This window comes from Ursus arctos, unplaced genomic scaffold (genome assembly GCF_023065955.2).
Source record: "Ursus arctos isolate Adak ecotype North America unplaced genomic scaffold, UrsArc2.0 scaffold_16, whole genome shotgun sequence".
NCBI classification, from domain to species: domain Eukaryota; kingdom Metazoa; phylum Chordata; class Mammalia; order Carnivora; family Ursidae; genus Ursus; species Ursus arctos.
The window spans coordinates 53,386,167-53,407,503 of record NW_026622830.1 but is presented as its reverse complement, the minus strand read 5'-3'; the positions used below and the strand labels follow the sequence as shown (position 1 = coordinate 53,407,503).

General features: G+C 50.8%; 1 protein-coding gene across 2 annotated transcripts; it reads right to left on the bottom strand.

Moving 5' to 3' along the window:
• Window positions 1-493: 493 nt before the first annotated feature.
• On the bottom strand, window positions 494-20,713 carry LOC130543844 (ral guanine nucleotide dissociation stimulator-like). Of its 2 annotated transcripts, XM_057312847.1 has the most exons (8): window positions 19,786-20,713; window positions 19,290-19,411; window positions 6,726-6,830; window positions 5,201-5,385; window positions 3,679-3,884; window positions 3,163-3,530; window positions 2,169-2,384; window positions 494-1,800 (listed from the first exon to the last, which is right to left on the bottom strand). In XM_057312847.1, the coding sequence occupies exons 4-8, from the start codon at window positions 5,350-5,352 to the stop codon at window positions 1,693-1,695; spliced, it is 1,050 nt and encodes a 349-aa protein (XP_057168830.1). In that variant the 5' UTR covers window positions 5,353-5,385; window positions 6,726-6,830; window positions 19,290-19,411; window positions 19,786-20,713; the 3' UTR covers window positions 494-1,692. The 2 variants fall into 2 exon arrangements, 1 of the variants encoding a protein (XP_057168830.1); XR_008959505.1 differs by lacking the exons at window positions 494-1,800; window positions 2,169-2,384; window positions 3,163-3,530; ... (1 more) ...; window positions 19,290-19,411; window positions 19,786-20,713 and having other exon boundaries at window positions 5,121-5,569; window positions 6,726-8,479.
• Window positions 20,714-21,337: the final 624 nt, after the last annotated feature.

The following is a 21,337-nucleotide window of genomic DNA, read 5'->3' as shown; positions in this document are numbered from 1 at the left end:
GGATGAGTCCCTGCTCGCTGGTGTCCACAGGGACCCTCCACTGAAAATGCTCCAGCCTCCTAGCCCACCGCAGGGGCTCACGTGGAGCAGCCTAGGACCCTTAGCAGCCTCCCCCCCACGGGTTCCCTTTCCCCTCCCCCTCCCAGAACATCAGACTCCTCCTCATCACCTTCAGGGCCTGCTTTTCAAAAATGCCAGGGAATGGAGCACTAGGTCGGTCCCTCCCCACCCGCAAAACCCATTCTCTATGGACCACTCTGGGCCCTCCTCCTGGTCCTTTTGAAATAAGAATTGTAGAAGCTGTGGCCCCAGGAGCCGCAGCTGGAGTGGGAAGGACCCCCCCTTCCTGATCTTTCCTTTTTGGGAGGCTTCCAGCCCTCAGGGAGGAGCCCTCCTCCTCCTCTGACTTTGGAGGCCCTGGGCCTCAGGCACACTCACCTTCTTCTGCATCCTCTTCTGGGCTCCCCGGAGGGCCATCACCAGGGTGGCAAATCTATTGGATGGTCGCTCCTGCAGGGCCAAGGACAAGTTCCTTGAGACCATCATACCCTCAGGCCACTTGCCCCCACCATCTTGGACGTCAGAACCTAGACATCTGACCTAACTCATACTGATCCTGAGGCCCCATTATCCAGAAGCAGGCCGTGAGTGATTCCAGAACAATCTCATTCCAACATTCACTCCATGTGTGACCTTGAGCTTGCAGCCTGGCCTCCCCAAGCCTGTTTTCTCATCGGGAAACATGACAACTCCACCTATCTCCCATGGTCTCCTGAGGACTCAGGGTCCTATTACTCTCATCATTGTTGTGGCCCTCAACCCAGCCCAACCCCATCACTGAGCACAGGTCTGTCCTCTGGGCTCTCCAGGTTTGTAGAGGCCCCCACCTGGACCAGCTGTCAACACAGAGAGAGAGGGTGTGTAGGCTAGGGAGTCTGCTTGGACACCACCTGCTTGCCCCCTCGCCGCCAACGGCATCCGCACCTAGGCTGTCGCCACATTCATGCCAAAGGCTTCCCCTCCCCAAGGAATGCTTCAGACCATTCCCGACTTCATCCACTCAGGATCCTATTCCCTCCCACCCCTCGTCTCTTTCCAGACCTGCACCTTCCAGGCTACCTTGATGAGCAGGTTCCTGCCCTGTGCGCTGTCCTTGCTGCACAGCTTTTGAAAGATCCTCAATGGCTTCCTGAAGAGAGGCAAGGGAGGCACGATCAATCGACAAATAATGTGGCAGGGTTGAGTGCGAGTGCCTTTTCTTTGAGAACCCCAGAGTGTCAACCTGCCTGGTTGAGGGTTTCTTCTGGGATCCTCTGAGCACTAAGGTCTTTGTAGGACATGGGAGGGAGCTCTCATGTGGCTCGTCCTGGGCCTCCCTTCCCATATTCATTGAGAAACGCTGTTTGGGTCAATTTGGGGTTCAAATGGGCAGAGAGCTTAGTGGCTGTCAAGGAAACACGTGAAGAGATTTAATGCAGTTCAGCCCCGTGTGGGACATTTGGCAAAACTGATTTCTAAAGCGGGAGGCATGGTGGCCTCCTCACCAGGAAGGCTGAGAGACCTACCCACCAGCCCAGGTCCTGTGGTCGGGGTTTGCTGCCTCCCAGAAGGTCCAAGCTGCCTGAGGGGGAAGAGGACAAGCCTCTGGGAGCTCCCTCGTCCATCCTGGTCCCTCCATGGAGAGAGGCCTACTCACCTGGAAACCTTCCCCCACGTGTTCTCGAGGCGGTGAATGGAGACACTCTGTAGAGCCGAGAGGATGGCATGTAAGGACGAGTAGTTCCTCAGGGTTTGACAGGCCTGGGGAGGGAAGAGAATGGGATGTCACTTGGGGAGCCGGCACCTTATTGGCTCTCAAGCTTCAGTCCCCCTCAGGGGAAAGTGCTCCTGCTGGAGGAAGCCGCTGTCCAGGGACCTGCCGAAGGGCACACGTGAGGCCCAGAGGAGGAGGAAGATTTTACCTCACTCCAAGGAAGGAGCCAGGCAGAAACGGAGCATCCCAGCATGGGGCCATGCAAGGCAAGGTCAGCATGCCCCTGGACGGAAGAGCCTAGGGACTGCACAGTCCCTAGGGCAAAGACCAGGGCCTTCCACCCTGAGACCTGATCAAGGGAAGAGCAGTGCCCGAGACTCAGGAGAGCACCTCGGCTGGGCTTCCCGTTGCATACCTTGGCCACCTTGATCCAGTGCTCCACCACCATGGCCCTGTCCCGGGCTGTCATGCTCGGGTTGCCAAGGCAGGTGGTGATGACACACTTGGCCACACCATTGAACTGGGCGACAGTGGCCCGGACTGTGGGTGCCAGGTGCTCATTGCCAGGCTTGTTGCGCTTGGACCAGACGGAGCCCAGGCACTGATGGGGCAGCAGCTTCTTGAACAGCTCCTAGAGAACAGGCGGACCTTGGTTCACCCAGCCATTTCCCATGCAAGACTCATGTCCTACGTAGGGGTCACAGGTCAGAGCTGGACCTCAGGGAGCTGAGAATCTGGCCTGAGCCTGGTTCGAGACTGTGGATTTCATTCCATTGTTTTTCCCTGAGGGAACCCAGTACACAATGACCCAGGAGCAAACAGAGCAAGGGAAGGAAGGAGGGCATTGGCACCCTGATCATGCTCAGGAACTCCCAGCTCCAGGTGGCACTGCAAGGTGGTCCAACCCAAGGGGGCTTCTTCCCCTCCCCTCCAACTGGTCATCCCCCTGGTCCTTCCCCCCTTTCAGATGCACATTCTCACACGGGAGCTGCAACCACACGTTTTTCCGTCTGCCCTGTCCTCATGGACACATCAGATGCCTAATCAATGCTGAGGGTACTCATCCTCCAAGTCACATGAGTGGGTGACCCATGGACTTGACTGAACACAGGGAGCTGCCCTCCTCCACCCACGGGACCAGGGCCTGCCCATTGGTCTCTCCATTCTGGCTCATTTCTTCTCCCTAGTACCTCCGTATCAGTGCTTATCAGGGTCTCTCGCTACAGTCCGCAGCTGGACAGTGAAAGCTTGGGGCTAAGCGCCTTGATGGGTTGACAGGGTTGGGAAGTGGTGGAGCTGAGATTTGGTCCCAGACCATAGGAGTCCACATCAGGGAAAGGCAGGTGTGGGGCAGGTGAGAGCAGAAGGAAGGCGTGCCCCTGGCCCACCCTGAGAGCCCAGCTGCTCACCGCATCCATATACGTGAGCTGCTCTGCCACCAGCCTGGGAGGGAAGTCCAGGAGGTCGGGCTTCTCCTCACCCAGCTGGTTCTTTGGGGTGACCCAGCGGTGGCAGGAAGCCTCTGGGGCCGCGGTGGGCTCTGTGGCTGTTGCTTGAGTGAAACTTTCCAGCAAAAAGGGTGGTCCAGCTGACTGCTGCTCAGCACCCGGCACACATGCAGAAGATGGGAGCACGGGTTGCAGTTCTGGAACAGCTGACAGAGGGGAGGCTGGCTCTGACACCGCAGGTGACAGTTGACACAGAGCCGGGGTCGCCTCTAGCTCTATAGGAGGCCCTGTTCCTGGCTCTGCCGCTGGAAGGAGCCCTGGAGCTGGCACTGGGGCAGGAGACAGAGAAAGGTTCATCCACATCACTGACTTTCCGTATGCCTTTGCAAAACCAGGACAGACCCCATGGCCTTGAAAGGAATACCCAGCCCATGAACCACATCCCAGTTAGCCTTCCCAGCTTGCCATCCCCCTTACCCTCCACCTCTGCCTCAGTGAGCGCCAGAAGTTCCCGCTGCATCAGGAGAAGGGGGACATGGTTTGTCAGGTCCCAGGCATGCCACTTCAGAACCATGGCCCCATGCACATAGGCCACCTTGATCTCGACACGGTCACGGCCCAGGGACTGATAGATAGCCTGCAAATTCTGGTCAGGCCAGGTACCCAAGAAGGGAGACAGGGTGCTGGGGAGAGTCATATGTGGAGCAGAGTCAGAGGCCTGGCCTTGCATTGCACATGCTACTCCCACAGCACCGTTCTTTCTGTATGGGTCCCAGAGGATGGCCCCAGCCCCCTTCCAACCCCTCTCTAGCTGCCCTCGTAGTGGGAGGCCTGGTCCTCCAGAAAACCTGAATGAGTCTGGTTTTTCCACTTCTCCTCTCCTCTACCTGGCCATGGGCCTGATCTACTCTATCCTCCATGCACACCAGTATCAAGGCTCAGGTTGGAGGCAGATTTGTGAGTGGTCGGCTCAGCACACCCTCGGTTCTTGGCCCCTGTTGGGGTGGTCAGCGGGGAGGGGCAGGCAGAGCAAGTTGGGACCGTCAAAGGGATGGGTGTTTCAGGCACCCACTGAGCCCAGACTGTGCTCTGCCGACCAGAGGGCCCGGGACCCCGTCCACAGCCTTCTTTGACTCATTTGCTTCTTCACATGAAGCCCCCCAGATGAAGCCCACCCACTGGAAATCAAGAGATCGGTGAGATCCCTGGTTTGGCAAATCCCTCCCCAGCCACCACCCCTGTAGTCCCCCACCCTGCTCTGTGGAGGCAGCCAGCCCTGCTTCTGGACCCAAACCCCTGTCCCAGTTTTACTTGATCATTTCATCTGTCCTATGATCCAGCTCTCGGTGGATCCTTTCAAAGCTAGAGGAGGCTACGAAGATGTCACATCTAACAACCATTGGAGATGCGTGCTTAGGGTGTGCAGAGTGCCTATCTGACCCTCTGACTAGAACTGAGACCCAGACACTGTATCTCCTCTCTCCATTCACATTCCTAGGTGCTTAATATACATTCTTGAACGACTACTTCCCAGCCCGCACTTTCCAAATCCTGAGTGGCCCGTGGGCTGCTCTGCCTGCTCCCAGTGTGCCCCTGAGCTGCTCACACAAAGGACAACTACCAGAACCATCTAGATGGAATCTCAGAAGTCCTTTGCACATAGAGAAACTGCCTGCTTTGCATTTCCTTTCGTCAACCCAGAAGGGCCACCGGCCTGTGAGGGTTGCACTTGAGAGCTTCTTGACCGGAGAGAGAGAACTATTAAGCAAGAAGATGCCCAGCACGTCCAGGAGCCCTTTCTACAGAGCCAAGCACCAGAGTAGCCCGTGCCATGTTTCCTCCCATGATTTCCTACAGTAACTGTATGAGGTTCATCCTCTTAACCACCCCACTTTTCAGAAGAGGAAAGGGAAGGTCAGAGAGGGGTAGTGCCATTCCCGAGATGTACACCCAGTAGATGGGAGGCTCACCCTGTGCTGTGCATGGGGTGGGCACTCACCTATTGAACTGCTGGCCCAGGACCTGTGTGGCTGAAGTGAACATCTCGTACATGCAGAAGATCGTTGAGGTGGTTGAGATGCTCCCATCTGGGAAGGATGGCACCAGGGACTGTACGAAACGCTCCATTGTGCCTTCTCGGAGCCTCAGCATCGTCTGGGCCTCATCCAGGGACAGGGATGATTCCTTTTCCCACCAGGTAGAGAAGGGGGGTGTGGGGGGCAATGGAGTCAGCTTCAACACCACGAACCACCAGGATGATCAGGGTCTGGGGCTCAGACCAGAGAGTCCCATCCCTTCGGGAACTTGTGCAAGAAAAGGGACTTGAGGGCCCACCTAGAAAAGGCTCTAGGCTTGAAAGTACAATTGCCTTTAGGGGTGAAATGAGAAAGCATTGGTCACTTCAACACATCTTGTTAGCTGAGCCACCACAGCCTTTCTCTCTCTGAATAGGCTTTATTAAGAACTGTATGCCTTTGAGTCATCAGTCAACATCCCTACTGCAGACAGGAGAAAGCAGAGGCTTAGCATCTCCAACGCTGCTCAAGATCATAGACGTTGGGCCTGAGAACTGTCCAGAGCATGGAATGCATGGCATTTCCCTATGCTGCTGCGGCCTGGTCTGTTCCTAAGGTGGGGAGAAAGGTTCAGGGGAAATCCACCTTCCTCGGCAGGCCCCAGGGGAGCTGGTTGTTTCTAGTGTGGGTTCTGGCCTTGCCGTGATCATCTGTGGGTCCTGAGATTGGACATCAATCTGGACCTGTTCTCACCCCAGACCAGCATTGGATGTTGTTGTGGGCTGAGGCACCTGCTGCTTGTCAAGGGAGATGGAGTAGCTGAGCCTTTGGAGCAAGCAGCTCCTCAAAGATGGCCTGGATTGAACTCTGAAAAGACAGAGTCCACTACCTGGGCCAGGAGGCATCAGAGGCCTTGCACCCAATCCGTGCTTGAAAGGCTGATTCACGGTGGCAGACAACCTCCCATATGGAGGTCCAAAAAGACATATGAGGACACAGCTTGTGACCCGGGGGACATACAATGAGTCGATGTGCTCTGAGAGGTGATACGTTACAGAGGAACATATAGAATGGCTTCTTCCCACCGTTCCTTTTATGTTCAATCACCCTGTGTGGGGTGAGGATTCATAAGGCCTTGGACACGTTCTCCAAGGACAGTGGAGCTGGGTTCTACACAGGATGGCTAGGGTGAGTCAAGAAAATACTCAAAACAGTAGCAAAATGCAAAGACACTCATGGCTGCGGGAAAAGTCACACAAAACAGAATGAAACAGAATAACCCACGCCCCAAACTGCAAAAAACACGAACACTATTCTCTACCATTCCCACCTATGGGAAGAGTGTCTTCCTACTTTCTCCCACAGCTGGTGGTGGAGGTGTGGATACTGGGATGACTTTGTGGTTGGGCCTGTGGGGCACTCATGTGGAAACACCATGGGAGGGCCCCAGGTTTGTCCCCATATTTGTGTGGGGGCCCTGGGTGTGTGGAACCCTCCTCCCATTCTCACCTCAGAGCGGCACTGATCCTGGGTGGCCTGGTGCACCTGCCACTTGTCTAGGGCGTTGTAGTTGAAGTCCCAGACCAGCTCTTCGATGACCTCCTGGGTGCAGCTCTGAAAATGCAGTGCCCCATAGACATGGGGTCAAGAGACATTAGTGTCCTCCCAGGACATTGCCACAAGGGGCCACCCGCATTAGAAATCCTGTTCTCCAGTTGAGGCAAAGAGGGGCAGCTGAAAAGACATCGAGCAAGGAGGTAGCCGGATGAAACTCTAGAGCTCATGATTAACATCGAGGTAGTTGAGCTTGGTCCCCAGTGCTCAGCTTCTCATCCTGCCTGCTATAACCTGGGGTGTGAACATGAAAGATGGGCCAGGCTTCCAACACCTGGCAGCTTCCTTCTGCCCAGGAAGGGTGTGTCCCACATCCTCTGTCCCCTTCTCTACACATAGACAACCAGCCCCCCACCCCAACACACACACAGGGACACACATAATGAGGGGCAAGAGGTGTGGGCCTGCTGAGGTGGCATCACAGTTGTTGCCTGCTCTCCAGTGGGCTGCCCTGAGCTGCCTCGTGTTACCTGTTGGTGTCTCCTGCCACATGTCCAGAGGGCTCGGAAAAGCGGGCTGAGCCGACGTCTACAATTATTTGCAAGTCTCTCTCTCTGGGCTTGCCTGGGCCCAGAGACCCTGAAGGGAGGAAGGCAGCAAGAGAACATCCTGTTCTCTCGAACGTCTCCACCAAAGTGAGCTGGAGAGCAGGTTGTCTTTTGAATCTGGGTGCCCGGTTACCAGAGTTCTAAGTTCAGTTGGGGCCTATCACAGAGGAAGTGAGGTCACTCTTTCAAGATTCTAATCCCTGGGACCATGTGTTCAGTCAGACCTATCCAGAGCCCCTTCTTGGCAGTTGACTCCTTAGCTTTCTCCCCCATGTCATCTCCTTAACTGGACACAATGAGCCAAAAAGGCCATAGCCACCACTCTCTGGAAATGGAACTAGGGTCTGAAGCTTCAGGAGGCAGAGCTGAATTCAGACCTTACGTTCTGTGTTTCTTTGCGCACTTGTGTGTCCTATGTCATTGTGTCTCTCACGTAGTCCCCACTTTCCCAGCCTGCAGTGTGGGGATCAGGCTAGAATCTACTTCCTTGGCACATCCTCTGGTGTCTGTGGATAAGAGTATTTATTACATGTGTGGGGTGGTCCCCTGTGTATCTGAGGCACAATTTTCAAGATGGAAGAATTACAAGAAGGGGTGGGACTTGGCATGGAGTGCTGCTCAGAAGAGGCCTGGGTTCCAGCCCTGTAATACTGCAACTGTCACTTTCCCTCTTGGCCTCATTTTAAGGTGGGCACCATGATGGTCTGGAAAAGCAAGAAGATGCAGGCATTGTCATCCTCTGTAGTAAAACCATGCAATTGTTTCTCGTTATATGAAGAACGAGACCCCGTTACCTCGTTTGGGTCTATGAGGGGAGCGGCTTTCACCATGGCTCCTAGGGATCCTGACCTGTGGTATAGGCATCAGACTGTAACCGCTAAGTGGTCAGTGACTGGCTTTTGACCCACAGGACATATTCAACGTGATGAAGTACCATGCCTAGAGCTTCTCTACATGTCATGCAAAGAGTTTCTCACTCCCTAGTTACTTTCCATCATGTTCCACTACTCACTCCTTCCCTTTCCCTTCTTCTTCTCTCTCTGAAGCAGAACCAAGCACCGATGTTTTGAGCTGCCATCTACAGAGGCTCACAGGACAGAGAACGGAGGCAGTGCCAAGGCCAAAAGACACACAGGAACTCAGGTTCTGAGTCCAGATGGCATCCCGAGTCACGTGAGCCAACTTATGACAAAATCCTCTTCCAGTATGGCCCTGGTCACAGCCGCAGCCACTGACACACCTTGAGCCTGGGGAACCATGCTAATTTGGGCCCGCATTCTTCACCCACAAATACTGTTAGAAATTAAAGCGATGCACCTGCACATGCAGGGTATCAGGGCAATGCAGTCCCGGGGCAACTCTAGATAAGTAACAGTCTCCCAGGCCTCAGCATCTGTCCCTGCCTTCCTCCCTCCCCTCTGCTCTCCTCCTAGTGTCCCTGCAGCCACCCTGGCTGCCTTTTTCACTCCTCTGGCCAAACTGGCTTCTGTTATTGAGTGTCTGCAGCACAAGTCACTTCTTCCTGAAACGCTGCTCCCTGACGTGTGCAGGCCTAGCTCCCTTTGGTCAATCTGTTCTCAGCAACCTCAGCCTCAGTGAGGCCTTTCATATCTTTCCATGCAGTGACTCCCCAGCCTTCCTCCGTAGCACACTTCATTCCTAGTACAGAGCGCTTGCTCTTTTCTTTTACGTGCGTTCACTTTGGAGCTTTGGTCCATGTGTAGACTGGGAGCTCCTAAAGCAAAGGAGCCCTAGGTAATTTCAGCTCCGCGCACGGGCCCAGCAAGATACCTGGCATAGGGCAGTGCTCAGTGTGTAGTTACTCAATGAATAATTGAGAAGATCTTGGAGCCCACCTCCCCTCTTAAGCACCTAGACTGCAGAATGCTACTAAAACTTTCAAGCTGTTTCTGGGCAGGGGCGACAACCACAATGGCCTCTGCCTGACTCTTCCTGCTCCAGTTCCTCCAGCAGAACTCACCAGGTACCATGGACAAGGAAGCGCCCTGCACCCAGTTCTCCAGCTCTGGTGGCACAGCTCCACGCAGGCACACCAGCAAAAAAAGCCATGCCTTTTCTCGGGGGTCCTCAACGCAGTGCCTTTGCAGAGTCACAGAGCAAAGGAGCAGGATCTCTATTTTTCCCTTCTCTGTGGAATCTGAGACAAAGAAGAGAAAAGGAGGAAGACTAACTCAGAACAAGAAATCAGATAGAAGTAACCAGAAGCAGAGGGCGGAGGGGGTGCGGGAACTGAGTGAATGGTGAAAAGGTACAAATTCCAGTTTCAGATCAATAAGGAATAGGGATTTACAGTACACCCCAGGACTACAGTTCATTACTGCTCTATGGTGTATTTGAGAGGTGTGAAAAGAGCAAGTTCTGAGAGTTCTCATCACAAAGAAAAACCTCTCTTTCTTTTCTTTTTACTTCATTTTTGTATCTCTAGAGATGATGATGGCGGCGGACTAAATTTATTCTGGCGATCGTTTCACAGTATACGAAAGGAACATCATTACGCCAGGTATCTTAAACATACACAGTTCTGTATGTCAAATGTATCAAAACAACTGGAGCAAAAAAATATTTTAATATTCATAGAGAGCATCAGGAAATTGGACATGGTAAAAAGAACGTCACGTAAACAAAACTGAAAACAGCAGAACCGAAAGCCAGTAGGTTATCCTAGGGGTTAAAAACTTCAAGCCATTGGCATAGAAAGTTGATTCTGAAATTAAAAATCAGTGAATTAAAATTAAAGCAGATGAAATAGAATTTTAAAATGTTGTTCCATTTAACAATTTGTCAAAGAATAGAAAGTCTTAATAAGTGACCTCAGATAGTAACTTTTGAAAAAACTGTTCATGTTTTGGAAAATTCTGATTGTAAGCTTCCAAGTGGGCACAGAATGAGAACATTTTGTTTGATCAAAGTCGCCTCATGGAAAATGGCTGAAGCAAAATGTCTGAGATAGGACCTAAACAAAAGGATATAAATGGCTAGACGAAATTGTCCTGAGTTCGTTTCTCCGTATTTGCAGTTTACATTTATTTTCATGTCGTTAAGTCCATTAAGTTCATGGAGTACATTCTAAGGGTATTCCATGCATTAATATGTTTGAACAACCTCCCTGTAACCCAGCTTCACATCTCATTGTATCTTGTAAAACTCAAACTCTATACCATGAATCAGAAACTTCCGATGACCGCCTACTTCCAGCCCTTGGCAACACCATTCTACTGTCTTTGGCAATTTACTCTAGGTAGGTCCTAAGAGTGAAGTCAAAGTGTGTATTTTCATGAATACTCATCTACTTAGCATAATATCCTCAAGGTTCACCCATGTTGTGGCATATGTCAATGTCTTCTTCCACTTTGAAGAATCAATGCTATTCCAATATGTGTACATACAACATCTGTTCCTCCCTCGACAGATACTTGGATTGCTTTCATGGTTAAGCTATTATGAATAATGATGCCATGAAAATGTGTGTTCAGATATGTCTTCAAGACCATGCTGTCAATTAATTTGGGTATACACCCCAGAAGTGGAGTTACTGGAACACATAGTAAGTCTAATTTTAATTTTTTTTGAAACTACCATACTGATTTCACAACTATGCTGTTAAACATCCCTACCACACACATTGAATAAGGCTTCCATCTTCTCCACATCTTGGCCAACACTTGCTCTTTTTTTCCCTTCTGATTGCTTTTTTTTTTTTTTGGAAGAGTCATCTTAAAGGATGTAAAATGGTATCTCATTGCTTTTTATAATTTGCATTTCCCTTAACATTAGTGATGTATCTTTTCAAATTTCTTTTCACGTGCACATCTTTGAGGATATGCCTATTCCCAATTTGCACATTCACGCATTGCATTCATTTTGTTGTCTGTTGTTGAGTTCATGTGATCTCTATTCATTCTGGATATTGAGCCCCTGCCAGATAGACAGTTTGCAAATATGGTCTCTCATCTTGTGGATTGTGTTTTTACTTCATTGCTAATGTCTTTAACGTCACAAAGATTGTAAGTATTCTGAATGTCCTGTACGTGAATTTATTTTTCTTTTCTATCCTGTGCCTTGCAGGTCATATCCATTAAAGCATGGCCAAATCCTATTTTGTGAAGCTATGAAAATGAATATTATTGGGCTGCACTTCCGAGATGAAAAAGGTTCATTAGTGGAGTAAGAGAGCAGCATGAACTGGAGAAGCACTGGCATGATGATGGGGTCATGACGCTATGTGATCGCAAGAGGATAGGAATATGTATGATGGGCCAGCATGAGCTGTGTACTGGAAATGGGACCTTGTCCATTTTGTGCAGCACCTACGTGGATGATGGGAGCAGTGAGACATATGACTGGACGGATCCCCGAGCTCAGCCCTTCTTCCAAGTTAGACTTTCATTGCACTCTGATCCATTAACGTTTGAAGAGTTTCTTAATCAGATGAGGGACATAGTCTTACATGCTAGACGGTGATGAACATGGTGTGTGGGCGTGTCTGCAAGGAACTCCGTATCCCTCCCGTCTTGGTGAGCCACTGTCTGGAGTCAATGGCAAAGAAGGTTAGAGTACTAAATTACACTGGGGTCAAACCAAAGGGGAACAGTATGTCCCTCCTATGCTGAGCTGAAGTCAGGCAAGACCTTTATATGTTTGCTCTGTGTTCCCAGTTCATGGTCCCTAAGTTTTTTGTTTTTTTTTTAAGATTTTTATTTATTTATTTATTTGACAGAGACAGCCAGTGAGAGAGGGAACACAAGCAGGGGGAGTGGGAGAGGAAGAAGCAGGCTCCCAGCAGAGAAGCCTGATGTGGGGCTCGATCCCAGAACGCTGGGATCACGCCCTGAGCTGAAGGCAGACGTTTAACGACTGCGCCACCCAGGCGCCCCATGGTCCCTAAGTTCTGCATGTTCCTCTCTGGGAGAGAGGAGATGGACATGTTTGAGGGGGAGCTGGAGAGCTGTATCACCACCAGGAATGAGACCGAGAGCCGACTCCCAGTCATCGTGCAAGTGAAAAAATGGGATCAATGTCATCAAAGAGAAAACCATCAGCCAGCAGTATTCATGCCGCCTGTGAGGAAATCTTGTCGAGAGGCACTTGTAAGTGATGGAGGGTGCACACCTGTAGTAACTCTGTGGCAAGTACAGATGTTACCTGCTTGAGGTGACCCACCTTGAAGAAACAAAGTTTTTGCCACCCTGTCAAGGGTGCTCAGAATGGACTCGAAGGGCAAGAGGCCTGGAACTGAAAGCATGTTTGAAAGTCTCTTTAGGGCTGAAATGAAAAAGGCAGCATGCCCTGAAAACTGCCTCACCTTGAATAGGCTAGCTCCCTTCATTGCTTGTGGGAAGAAAAGAAATCATCCGGTATTTTTCGTATTGAAAACAAGAAAACACAGAACCTTGGATTTCCGTTATTTTTTTATTGAAATTCGATTAGCCGACATACAGTCCATCCTTATTTCAGATGTAGTGTTGAATAACTCATCAGTTGCATATACCACTCAGTGCTCATCACATCACGTGCCCTCCTTTATGCTCCTCACCCAGTTGCCCCATCCCCCCACCCAACTCCCCTCCAGCCACCCTCAGTTGTTCTCTGTGCTTAAGAGCCCCTCATGGTTTTGCTCCGTCTCTGATGGCTTCCCGGTCAGTTTTCCCTCCTTTCCCCTATGATTATCATCAGTTTTCACTCATATGTGGAACGTAAGAAACAGTGTAGAGGATCATAGTGGATTTTCTTTAAAAGGATGTTATTTTCTGTCTTTCCATGTTTGACCGCATTTCACTTTTCTTTAAAAATGACACGTTCAAATGATATGTCCATTGACCCTGGAGGGTTGGGCGTTCTTCACACTTCCTCAATGAGTTAGGACCCTGAACCAGGTGTCAGGAGAACCTCCTCTGTGTTATTGTTCCCCGGGTGCCCTTGTTGGGCTTCAGCTTCCTTATCTGTAACACGATGAGAGATACGAATGCTAAATATTTTCCGAAAGTTGTTCCCGCTCCAAACGTTCGATGGCTACCAAGAGTCGAATATTGCTTCATCCACGAGACAAAGGTTAGGAATCGTTATTTCAATTACTTCGTAAAGACACACAACCAAGTAGAATGAGAACACCAGAAGAGCATCGCTCCAATAGGACTCGAGTGAAACTCTGCTCCAACTGCCAGTAGCATAGGACGTTACCTTTTATGTGAACACAGAGGTGGGCCCTGGCCTTTCCATATAAACAGACTGTACTTTTGTCTTTGGACATTTTCATTTACCTTTCGTGTGGATTGACGTTCAGCCCGATGAGACCTCATGAGGAAACTCTGCGTATTCTAAGCTTAGATCTCATAGGACCGATTTTTCTTAAGTTTTGAAACTACACTATAATTGACAGACAGTGTTATATTCCTTTCAGGTGAACAGCAGGGACTCAATAGTTCTGTACATTACACAGTGCTCAGCACCATAAGTGTACTCTTAATCCCCATGACCTATTTCACCCATCCCCCCACCTGGCCATCCCCAGTCTGTGCTCTACATTTGAGACTGGTTTTTTGTTTGTTTTCTCTTTGTTCTTTCTTTTTGTCTCTTAAGTGCCACACAGGAGTCAAACCCATGTTAACATAACACACATCGACTTTAAAGCTTACCTCCATTTCATGGTCTGGATGAAATGTGCTGACTATACCACCACGTTGACTCCACAGTAGCTCCCAGGGATCCCCACCCGTGCTATATACCTCCCTGTCTATCCACTGCCTGGTTGTTAATAGGTTTCTGACCAAGAGAATATGACAAAACATTGTCACTTTCCTGTTACTCTCTTCTGTTCCCTTCCTTTCTTTCCTGTATCCCTGCACTGGGGAAGCAAGCACTGGTGTTTAGAACTGCCCTACATAGAGGCCCACAGAGGAAGGAACCTAGGGAGTGCCCAGGCTAATAGGCAGAAAAGAACTCAAATTCAGGATTTCGCTTAAACCCACTTTGTTGAGTCTGAGCTAAATCCTGACATTAGTCACATCAGTGACTTGGGAGCAAATCTTACCACAGTTAGGCCTCGGGTGAGGCGCAGACTGCATCACACAGAGACCTGGGGGCAGAAACACCCAGTCTCAACTGTGTGGAGATTCCAGGCCCCCCCGAATTGGGAGCTAGGAAATATCACGCTTCAGAAGTGCTAAGCTTTCTAGTAGTGTTCTCAGAGACAAACAGATAGCTAACTCAGGTAACCTGGCCCTCCCATCCACTGCCATCTCTTGTTCTCACCTCCCAGCCTCCACCAGCCACTCTGGCCACTTTCCGAATCTTCTCTGGTCAAACTAGTTTCTGTCTGAAAGATTTGGCCCCAGTGGTGCCCTCTCCCTGACACACTGTTCCCAGAGGTGTGCAGCTCTTGCTCCCTCTTGTCAATCTGCTACCAGCAGATGTCACCATGTGGAGCCTTCCAGACCCTCCTCTCCTGTGACTCCCTAGCCCTCCCTACTACACTGTGCTGGTAACTGGAGTATAATATCTGCTCTGTTCTTTCACACATCTTGCTTTCAAGGTGTTCTCCATCAGAACAGCAGAAACAACTTGGCCATTTGCAGACTGCACTGGGGCCCACCAACTCACCTGGCACAGGCTGAGTGCTCAGAGCATAGTTGCTGAAAGAAGAAATGGGAAGGTCTTGGGGCCCTGCCTTCCATCCATGTCACCATGTCCATTCCTGAGCCCGTTATGCTAGCACTGGGATGGGCAATGTGAGAGGCTAGAATGGATATCAAGTGGCCAGGATGTACTCGGCTGCTTAGTGCCTTTTCCAGGTTGAATGCACTTGGGTGGATGTCAATGTGTGATGCAAAGATCATCATACCTGGTGCCCACTCCCATGGGTCCACCTACATGTCTGTTCCCCACGACTAATTGTCATAAATCTTCTTCCTCCCAGTCCCTGACCAACGAGCCAAATCATCTACCACTGCCACGAGCCAATGTATATTCTTTCCTCAGGCTGCTTTTCTTTCCATACCACCTGAAAGAATTGAAAGAATTTTGAAATGCTCGAAAGAATTTCCCGTCGCTGCATTCTATCAAGACTACCCTGAACGGGGCTGTAGTATATCTGCAGCCACTTTCCATCCTGCAGCCACATCCAAGCCCATTCAGCCATGAACCAACCTCAGTCTTTTCCCTCCTCTGTCGCCTGGAGCAATATTGGGTCTTCTGCCCGTCCTCTCTGAAGCTCCTCTGGCCCGTTCATGGGGACTTGCGAGGGAGCCCGTGCACCACACACAGAGTGGCCCCTAGCACCTGCCTCTGCCCACGTGCCAGGGCTGACTCAGGAGCTCAGGCTCCCACCTTACCCCCTTTCAGCCTCGGCCATCCCTCTTGGAAGGACTTTGTGCTCTGCACACATCACAGAGATACAGGAGGGCACAGGAAAGAAAACCCACTGACCTAAAGAAGCTCCTAAACTATTGACCTCCTTCCATCCTGCCTCCATATGCCCTGGAAGAGAAGAAGAGGAGAGGCCTGCAGGTGTGGACAAAGCCCTGCCCTGGCTGTTTATCTTCCCGGCAATAAAAAGACCTCCTCGTTGCGGCCAAACTGTTGCTGAAAATTCTGTTTTCAGTGGTGAAACAGATAATTTTGGTCAAATGGCCTGCTGGCGCTGTTTGTCAGGGTGGTCCGTGGACAAGTGGCCTCAGCATCCGCAGAGGGCGTGTTGGAAATGCAGAGTCTCAGGTCGCTCCCAGTGTTACTGAATCAGAATCTGTATTTTCACGAGATCCCCAGGGGATCCGGGCCTAAGACGATGTCAAAAAAACCACTGTTGAATGTTCCCCAAAGAGAAAGCTAATCGGCACCTTGATATACCAAATGGGGAAGGCATGGTTGTTTCCTGGGCCTTTTTGGCAGTTTCTAGCATTCTAGAATTCCATAAAGGGTTGATTCCCCGGTGGACATGGTGGGAGTTGTTGTGCAGGAAAGGAAAGAACACCATACCTGCTGGGAAATTGAGCAAGGACGGAAGCTATGCATGGGCCCAACAGCAAGAGCTCCAACGCGCCAAGGCTGATCCCCTGCTCTAGAGCTCTCTGCTGTTCTTATGCTAGATCCCTTTGTGTCAGGTGATGGGATGGGAGATTGTTCTTGCTTTTGGAGCTGGCCTGTATTGCTGTAACTGGTCCTCTAAGATTCAATTTTGTTGTATCCCAAAGTTTTGGGACGCTTGTCTTGTCATTGTTCTTGGATTCCATGTAATTTTTTTTCCTATTTTGAATTCCTGGTTGACCCACTCATTTCTCGGGAGCGTGTTCTTTCACCTCCTTGTGTTCATGGTCTTTCCAGGTTTTTCTCTTGTGGTTGATTTCTAGTCCATACCATTGTGGTCAGAAAAGATGTATGCCATGACTTCCATCTTTTTGAATTAGTAGAGACTTGTTCGGTAGCCTAATATGTGATCTGCTCTGGAGGACGTTCCATGTGCAATCGAAAGGAATGAGTATGTGCTGTTGGAGGATGGAATGTTCTGCATGCGTCTGTTAAAACCAGTGCATCACCCAAAGCCACTGTTTCCTTGTTGATTTTCAGTTTGGATCATGTGTCCATTAATAGAAGGGGGGTGTTAGATCCCCTACTGTATTGTATTACAGTCAATTAGTTGCCTGCTTTTTGTTATTAACTGTTTTATGTATTTGGGTCCTCCTATGCTGGGTGTCTAAAAATTTAAAATTGTTCTATCTTCTTGTTGCATTGTCTCCATGATTGGGACACAGTGTCCTTCTTTGTGACCCACTACTCTTTTATTTTTTATATTCTGTTTTGTCTGATAGAAGTATTCGTACCCCTGCTTTGTTTTGGCAACCAGTTGCATGCGAGATGCTTCTCATCTGCTCACTTTCAATGTGCAGGGGACCCAGTAGGTCTGGGGGCTCAGGCTGAGTACCTAATTTCGGACAAGTCAGTGTAAGTGTGCAAACTGAGACTGAGTGTGTAAACTGTTGAATATTAGTGACAATGGAATATTACTCAGCCATCAAAAAGAACGATTTCTCAACATTTGCTGCAACATAGACGGGACTGGAGGAGATAATGCTAAGTCAAGTCAAACAGAGAAGGAAAATTATCATATGGTTTCACTCATTTATGGAACATACGAAGTAGGAAGATCAGTAGGAGAAGAAAGGGAAGAAGAAAGGGGGAGGTAAACAGAAGGGGTAATGAACCACAAGAGACTATGGACACTGGGAAACAAACTGAGGGCTTCAGAGAGGAGGGGAGTGGGGGATTGGGATAGGCTGGTGTTGGGTATTAAGGAGGGCACCTATTGCATGGTGCACTGGGTGTTAGACGCAAGTAATGAGTCATGGAACTTTACATCAAAAACTAGGGAAGTACTGTATGCTGACTAACATAATAAAGAAAAATTATTATAAAAGAAATAGAGATGATGGACTTCAGAAAACATGGACCTAAAAGTCATGACGGACAGCAAGGAGAGTGTGGGGTTTCTCTGGTCAAGGATATGGCCCCTTATCCTGGCAAGAAAGAGCCCGTCCCTGATCCATCAGATGCCAGCCAGGGAACAGTAGCTATTGTGCATCTGACCCAGAGCCTGGGGCCTGGAGGGAACTGCTGCTTCAGAAGAACCGCATAAGGAGATGCACGAAGGCTGGAAATCCTGGCTCCTAGGTCAGCATAGATACTCATGGAACCAGGCTCAGGTGTGCCCTTTAAGGTACCCCTCCCATCTTTTCCCAACACACAAAACAAGCAGGAAAGGGTATCCAGAGATCACTGACAAGAATCCCAGAAAGATTCCAACTTGGTAAACGGCCAACGGGGAGACTGAGGCTGGAAAGCCCTGCCTGCCCTGAGTCCATCTGCAAATTATCTTCCTCTGGCTTTGTCCCCTTCACACGCAGGATTTGATCTCCTTCCGTGTTTTTCCCCACTAGGTGCTGATGCAGTTCCAGAGATTGAACTACAATACAACAAGTTCCAAATACGGGGGCAATACAAAACCAAACACTAAACCAAAAAAGCATCTCAACGGAAGAAGCAGGACACAGTCTTCCTGGCCTTAGAGCGGAGAAAGGCAACCCCAGTCCTGGGGCAGGAAGGAGTTCTGGGGCGTACAAGTCTTAAAGACTCCCACTTTCAGTGGTTGTTGCTATTCCTGGGAAAGTCCCTGCAACCTCTAAATCTCAGGAGTTCTGAGGAGCTGTCTCTGCTGTTTACCCAAATTCACTGACTGAAATGGACGCGTGCTCTGAGTAAGGGGGATTTGGGGGTGCCCTCCAGTGGCTAGGGAGAAAGGCTGGCACTTCTCCTTCCTCCCACATACAGTAGCTGATGACTCTGGGAGATTTCCTAGGTCAGGAACGAATATGAGAGTCTGTGCAAGTTTTCCATTACTGCAGGAAGTAAAAGACCCAAACCACACACCTGTGCTCTAAAACAAAACAAGGGCTTTACTCTCCTAACATGCAAATCTATCACGGGACTGTTTAAAACAACTAAATGGTGCCCCCTACATAAGGAAATAGATGGGGGGAAGGGGTGTGGAGTAAATAGGGCGCAAGGACTGCCCATATGCAGCTGCTGAGGAATCCCTGCAGGGCCACTGGACACTTGCTCAGCCCTGAGGTTGACTGCGGCCAGTTCTTCTCCTTCTTGAGTGCTGCTGACCAGCTAGGACTGGGGCTCCAGCTGGCAGGACAGGGTGTAGCTAAGGACAGAGGGACACCTGTGAGTTGCCCAGGAGCTTCCATTCAAGAGTCCCTGCCAGTGTTTGCCCACAGCTGGAGTCTGGCGCCCCGGCAACAAGGCCTGAGGCTGCCCAGGGAAGGAGGATCCCAGGAGTGGCCAGCAGAAAGAGTCCACCCCGAACCTCACCGACCCAGCTCCTGATGGGCCTCACCTCTCAGCCTCGCTGAGCGGCTCCATAGCCTGGAACCAGGCCCAAAAAGGATCCTCGGGCTCTAGGGTGTAATTCTCGGCAGCCACCTGGAGCAGCATGATGTCCGTCATGACTTGATATTCCTGAGCAGAGAGAGAAGCACAGGATGTATAGGGAGCCTGGGGGGGCAGGGAGCTGCAGGGTCTGGTGAGGGTTGAGCAGCGGGACCGGGGACCCGTCCCCCGTCCTGGCACACATGGCCATCCTCCTCCCTGCAGATTCATCCGGTCTCCACCTGTTCTCAGAGGTGAGTATCAGTAGCCCCTCCTCCGGGAAGTCCTCCTGGATGCCATGCTCTGTCCCCATCTCCTAACGGGATGGGACTTGCACTGCTTTCTTCTCAAGGGATCCCAGGAAATGTGAGGTGGAGGGCATGGAGCCAAGCAATGTTCTTCCCAGGGACATCTCTGAGGCCCACTCCCTACCCTTCCCTGCGGGAAGCGCCACATATGCTCACCTTATTTCTTTTCTGGTGGTTGATCTCATTCCCCTGGAATGCAGACAAAGTCCATCAGAATGAGGCCCCTGGTTCTTAGGAGCACTTGATTCCCATCCCTTCTCATGCTGCACCATGGCCAGGACCCGTGAGGGGCTGTGCATACACAGATAGCGGGCCTGGGATCTAGGCCAGGCTCTGGGGTCCAGAGAAAGGAGGACATGGGGCAGATGGACTGGCTACAGGTCGGGACCCTGCAGCACCACCCTCTCAGAAGACAGTAGGGGAGGCCGAAGCCTCAGGCAGGAAGGGGCTGCTGCGGCTACGGAGGTGCTTGCTGACGTGGAGGGTCCTGACTTCATTCTCCCCCCACGAGCAAACTCACCGGGGGAGGCTGAGGTCCACTCAGACAGACCTCATGCAGCTTTGCCTTCAGGAAGCTCTGCTGCTTCACCAGTCTTCGGCACCGGGAGCCATGTCCTTACTGCAGTCTCGCCTCACTCATTGCTGAGATGGGCAAGAGACCCCGGCCTCACAGGCGCAGCTCTGAGGCTGTCATCAGGGTAGGTTTGCCGAGTCCTGAGAGCTCAGGGCTCATTACAGGGGTGCTCTATTCCCAAAGGTCCAGATTCTGGTCCATCCCCCACAATCTTCAGGCTCACCCACCTCCAGATAGACCTCCACTGCGGTATCCAACATCAGCAACTTGGTGAGGAAAGTGCCAAGGAAGGGCACGACACCCTGTGTCCTAAGGGGGAGAGTGGGATGAGTCACTGTTCTCTGTTGCCCACAAGGACCCTCCCCTGAAAAAGCTCCAGCCTCCTGGCCCACCCCAGGTGACCATGTGGAGCAGCTGTCGACACTAAGAGAGACGGTGTCAAGGCTAGGGAGTCTGCTTGGACACCACCTGCTTGCCCCCTCACCGCCAACAGCATCCTCACCTAGGCTGTCACCAAATTCATGCCAAAGGCTTCCCCTCCCCAAGGAATGCTTCAGACCATTCCCGACTTCATCCTCGCAGGACCCTGTTCCCTCCCACCCCTCCTCTCTTTCCAGACCTCCACCTTCCAGGCTACCTTGATGAGCAGGTTCCTGCCCTGTGCGGTGTCCTTGCTGCACAGCTTTTGAAAGATCCTCAATGGCTTCTTGAACAGAGGCAAGGGAGGCAGTATCAATGGACGAATAATGTGGCAGGGTTGAGTGAGAGTGCCTTTTCTTTGAGAACCCCAAAGTGTCAACCTGCCTGGTTGAGGGTTTCTTCTGGGATCCTCTGAGCACTAAGGTCTTTGTAGGACATGGGAGGGAGCTCTCATGTGGCTCGTCCTGGGCCTCCCTTCCCATATTCATTGAGAAACACTGTTTGGGTCAATTTGGGGTTCAAATGGGCAGAGAGCTTAGTGGCTGTCAAGGAAACACGTGAAGAGATTTAATGCAGCTCAGCCCCGTGTGGGACATTTGGCAAAACTGATTTCTAAAGCGGGAGGCATGGTGGCCTCTTCACCAGGAAGGCTGAGAGACGCACCCACCAGCCCAGGTCTTGTGGTCGGGGTTTGCCGCCTCCCAGAAGGTCCAA

Coding starts and splice junctions, on each gene's coding strand:
- LOC130543844 (XM_057312847.1), bottom strand. CDS start 5,352: ATGCTGAGGCTCCGAGAAGGCACAATGGAGCGTTTCGTACAGTCCCTG. Junction 3,885..5,200: donor CTGGGCCAGCAGTTCAATAG/GTGAGTGCCCAC, acceptor GACTCTCCCCAG/CACCCTGTCTCCCTTCTTGG. Junction 1,801..2,168: donor ACTGGATCAAGGTGGCCAAG/GTATGCAACGGG, acceptor TTCCCTCCCCAG/GCCTGTCAAACCCTGAGGAA.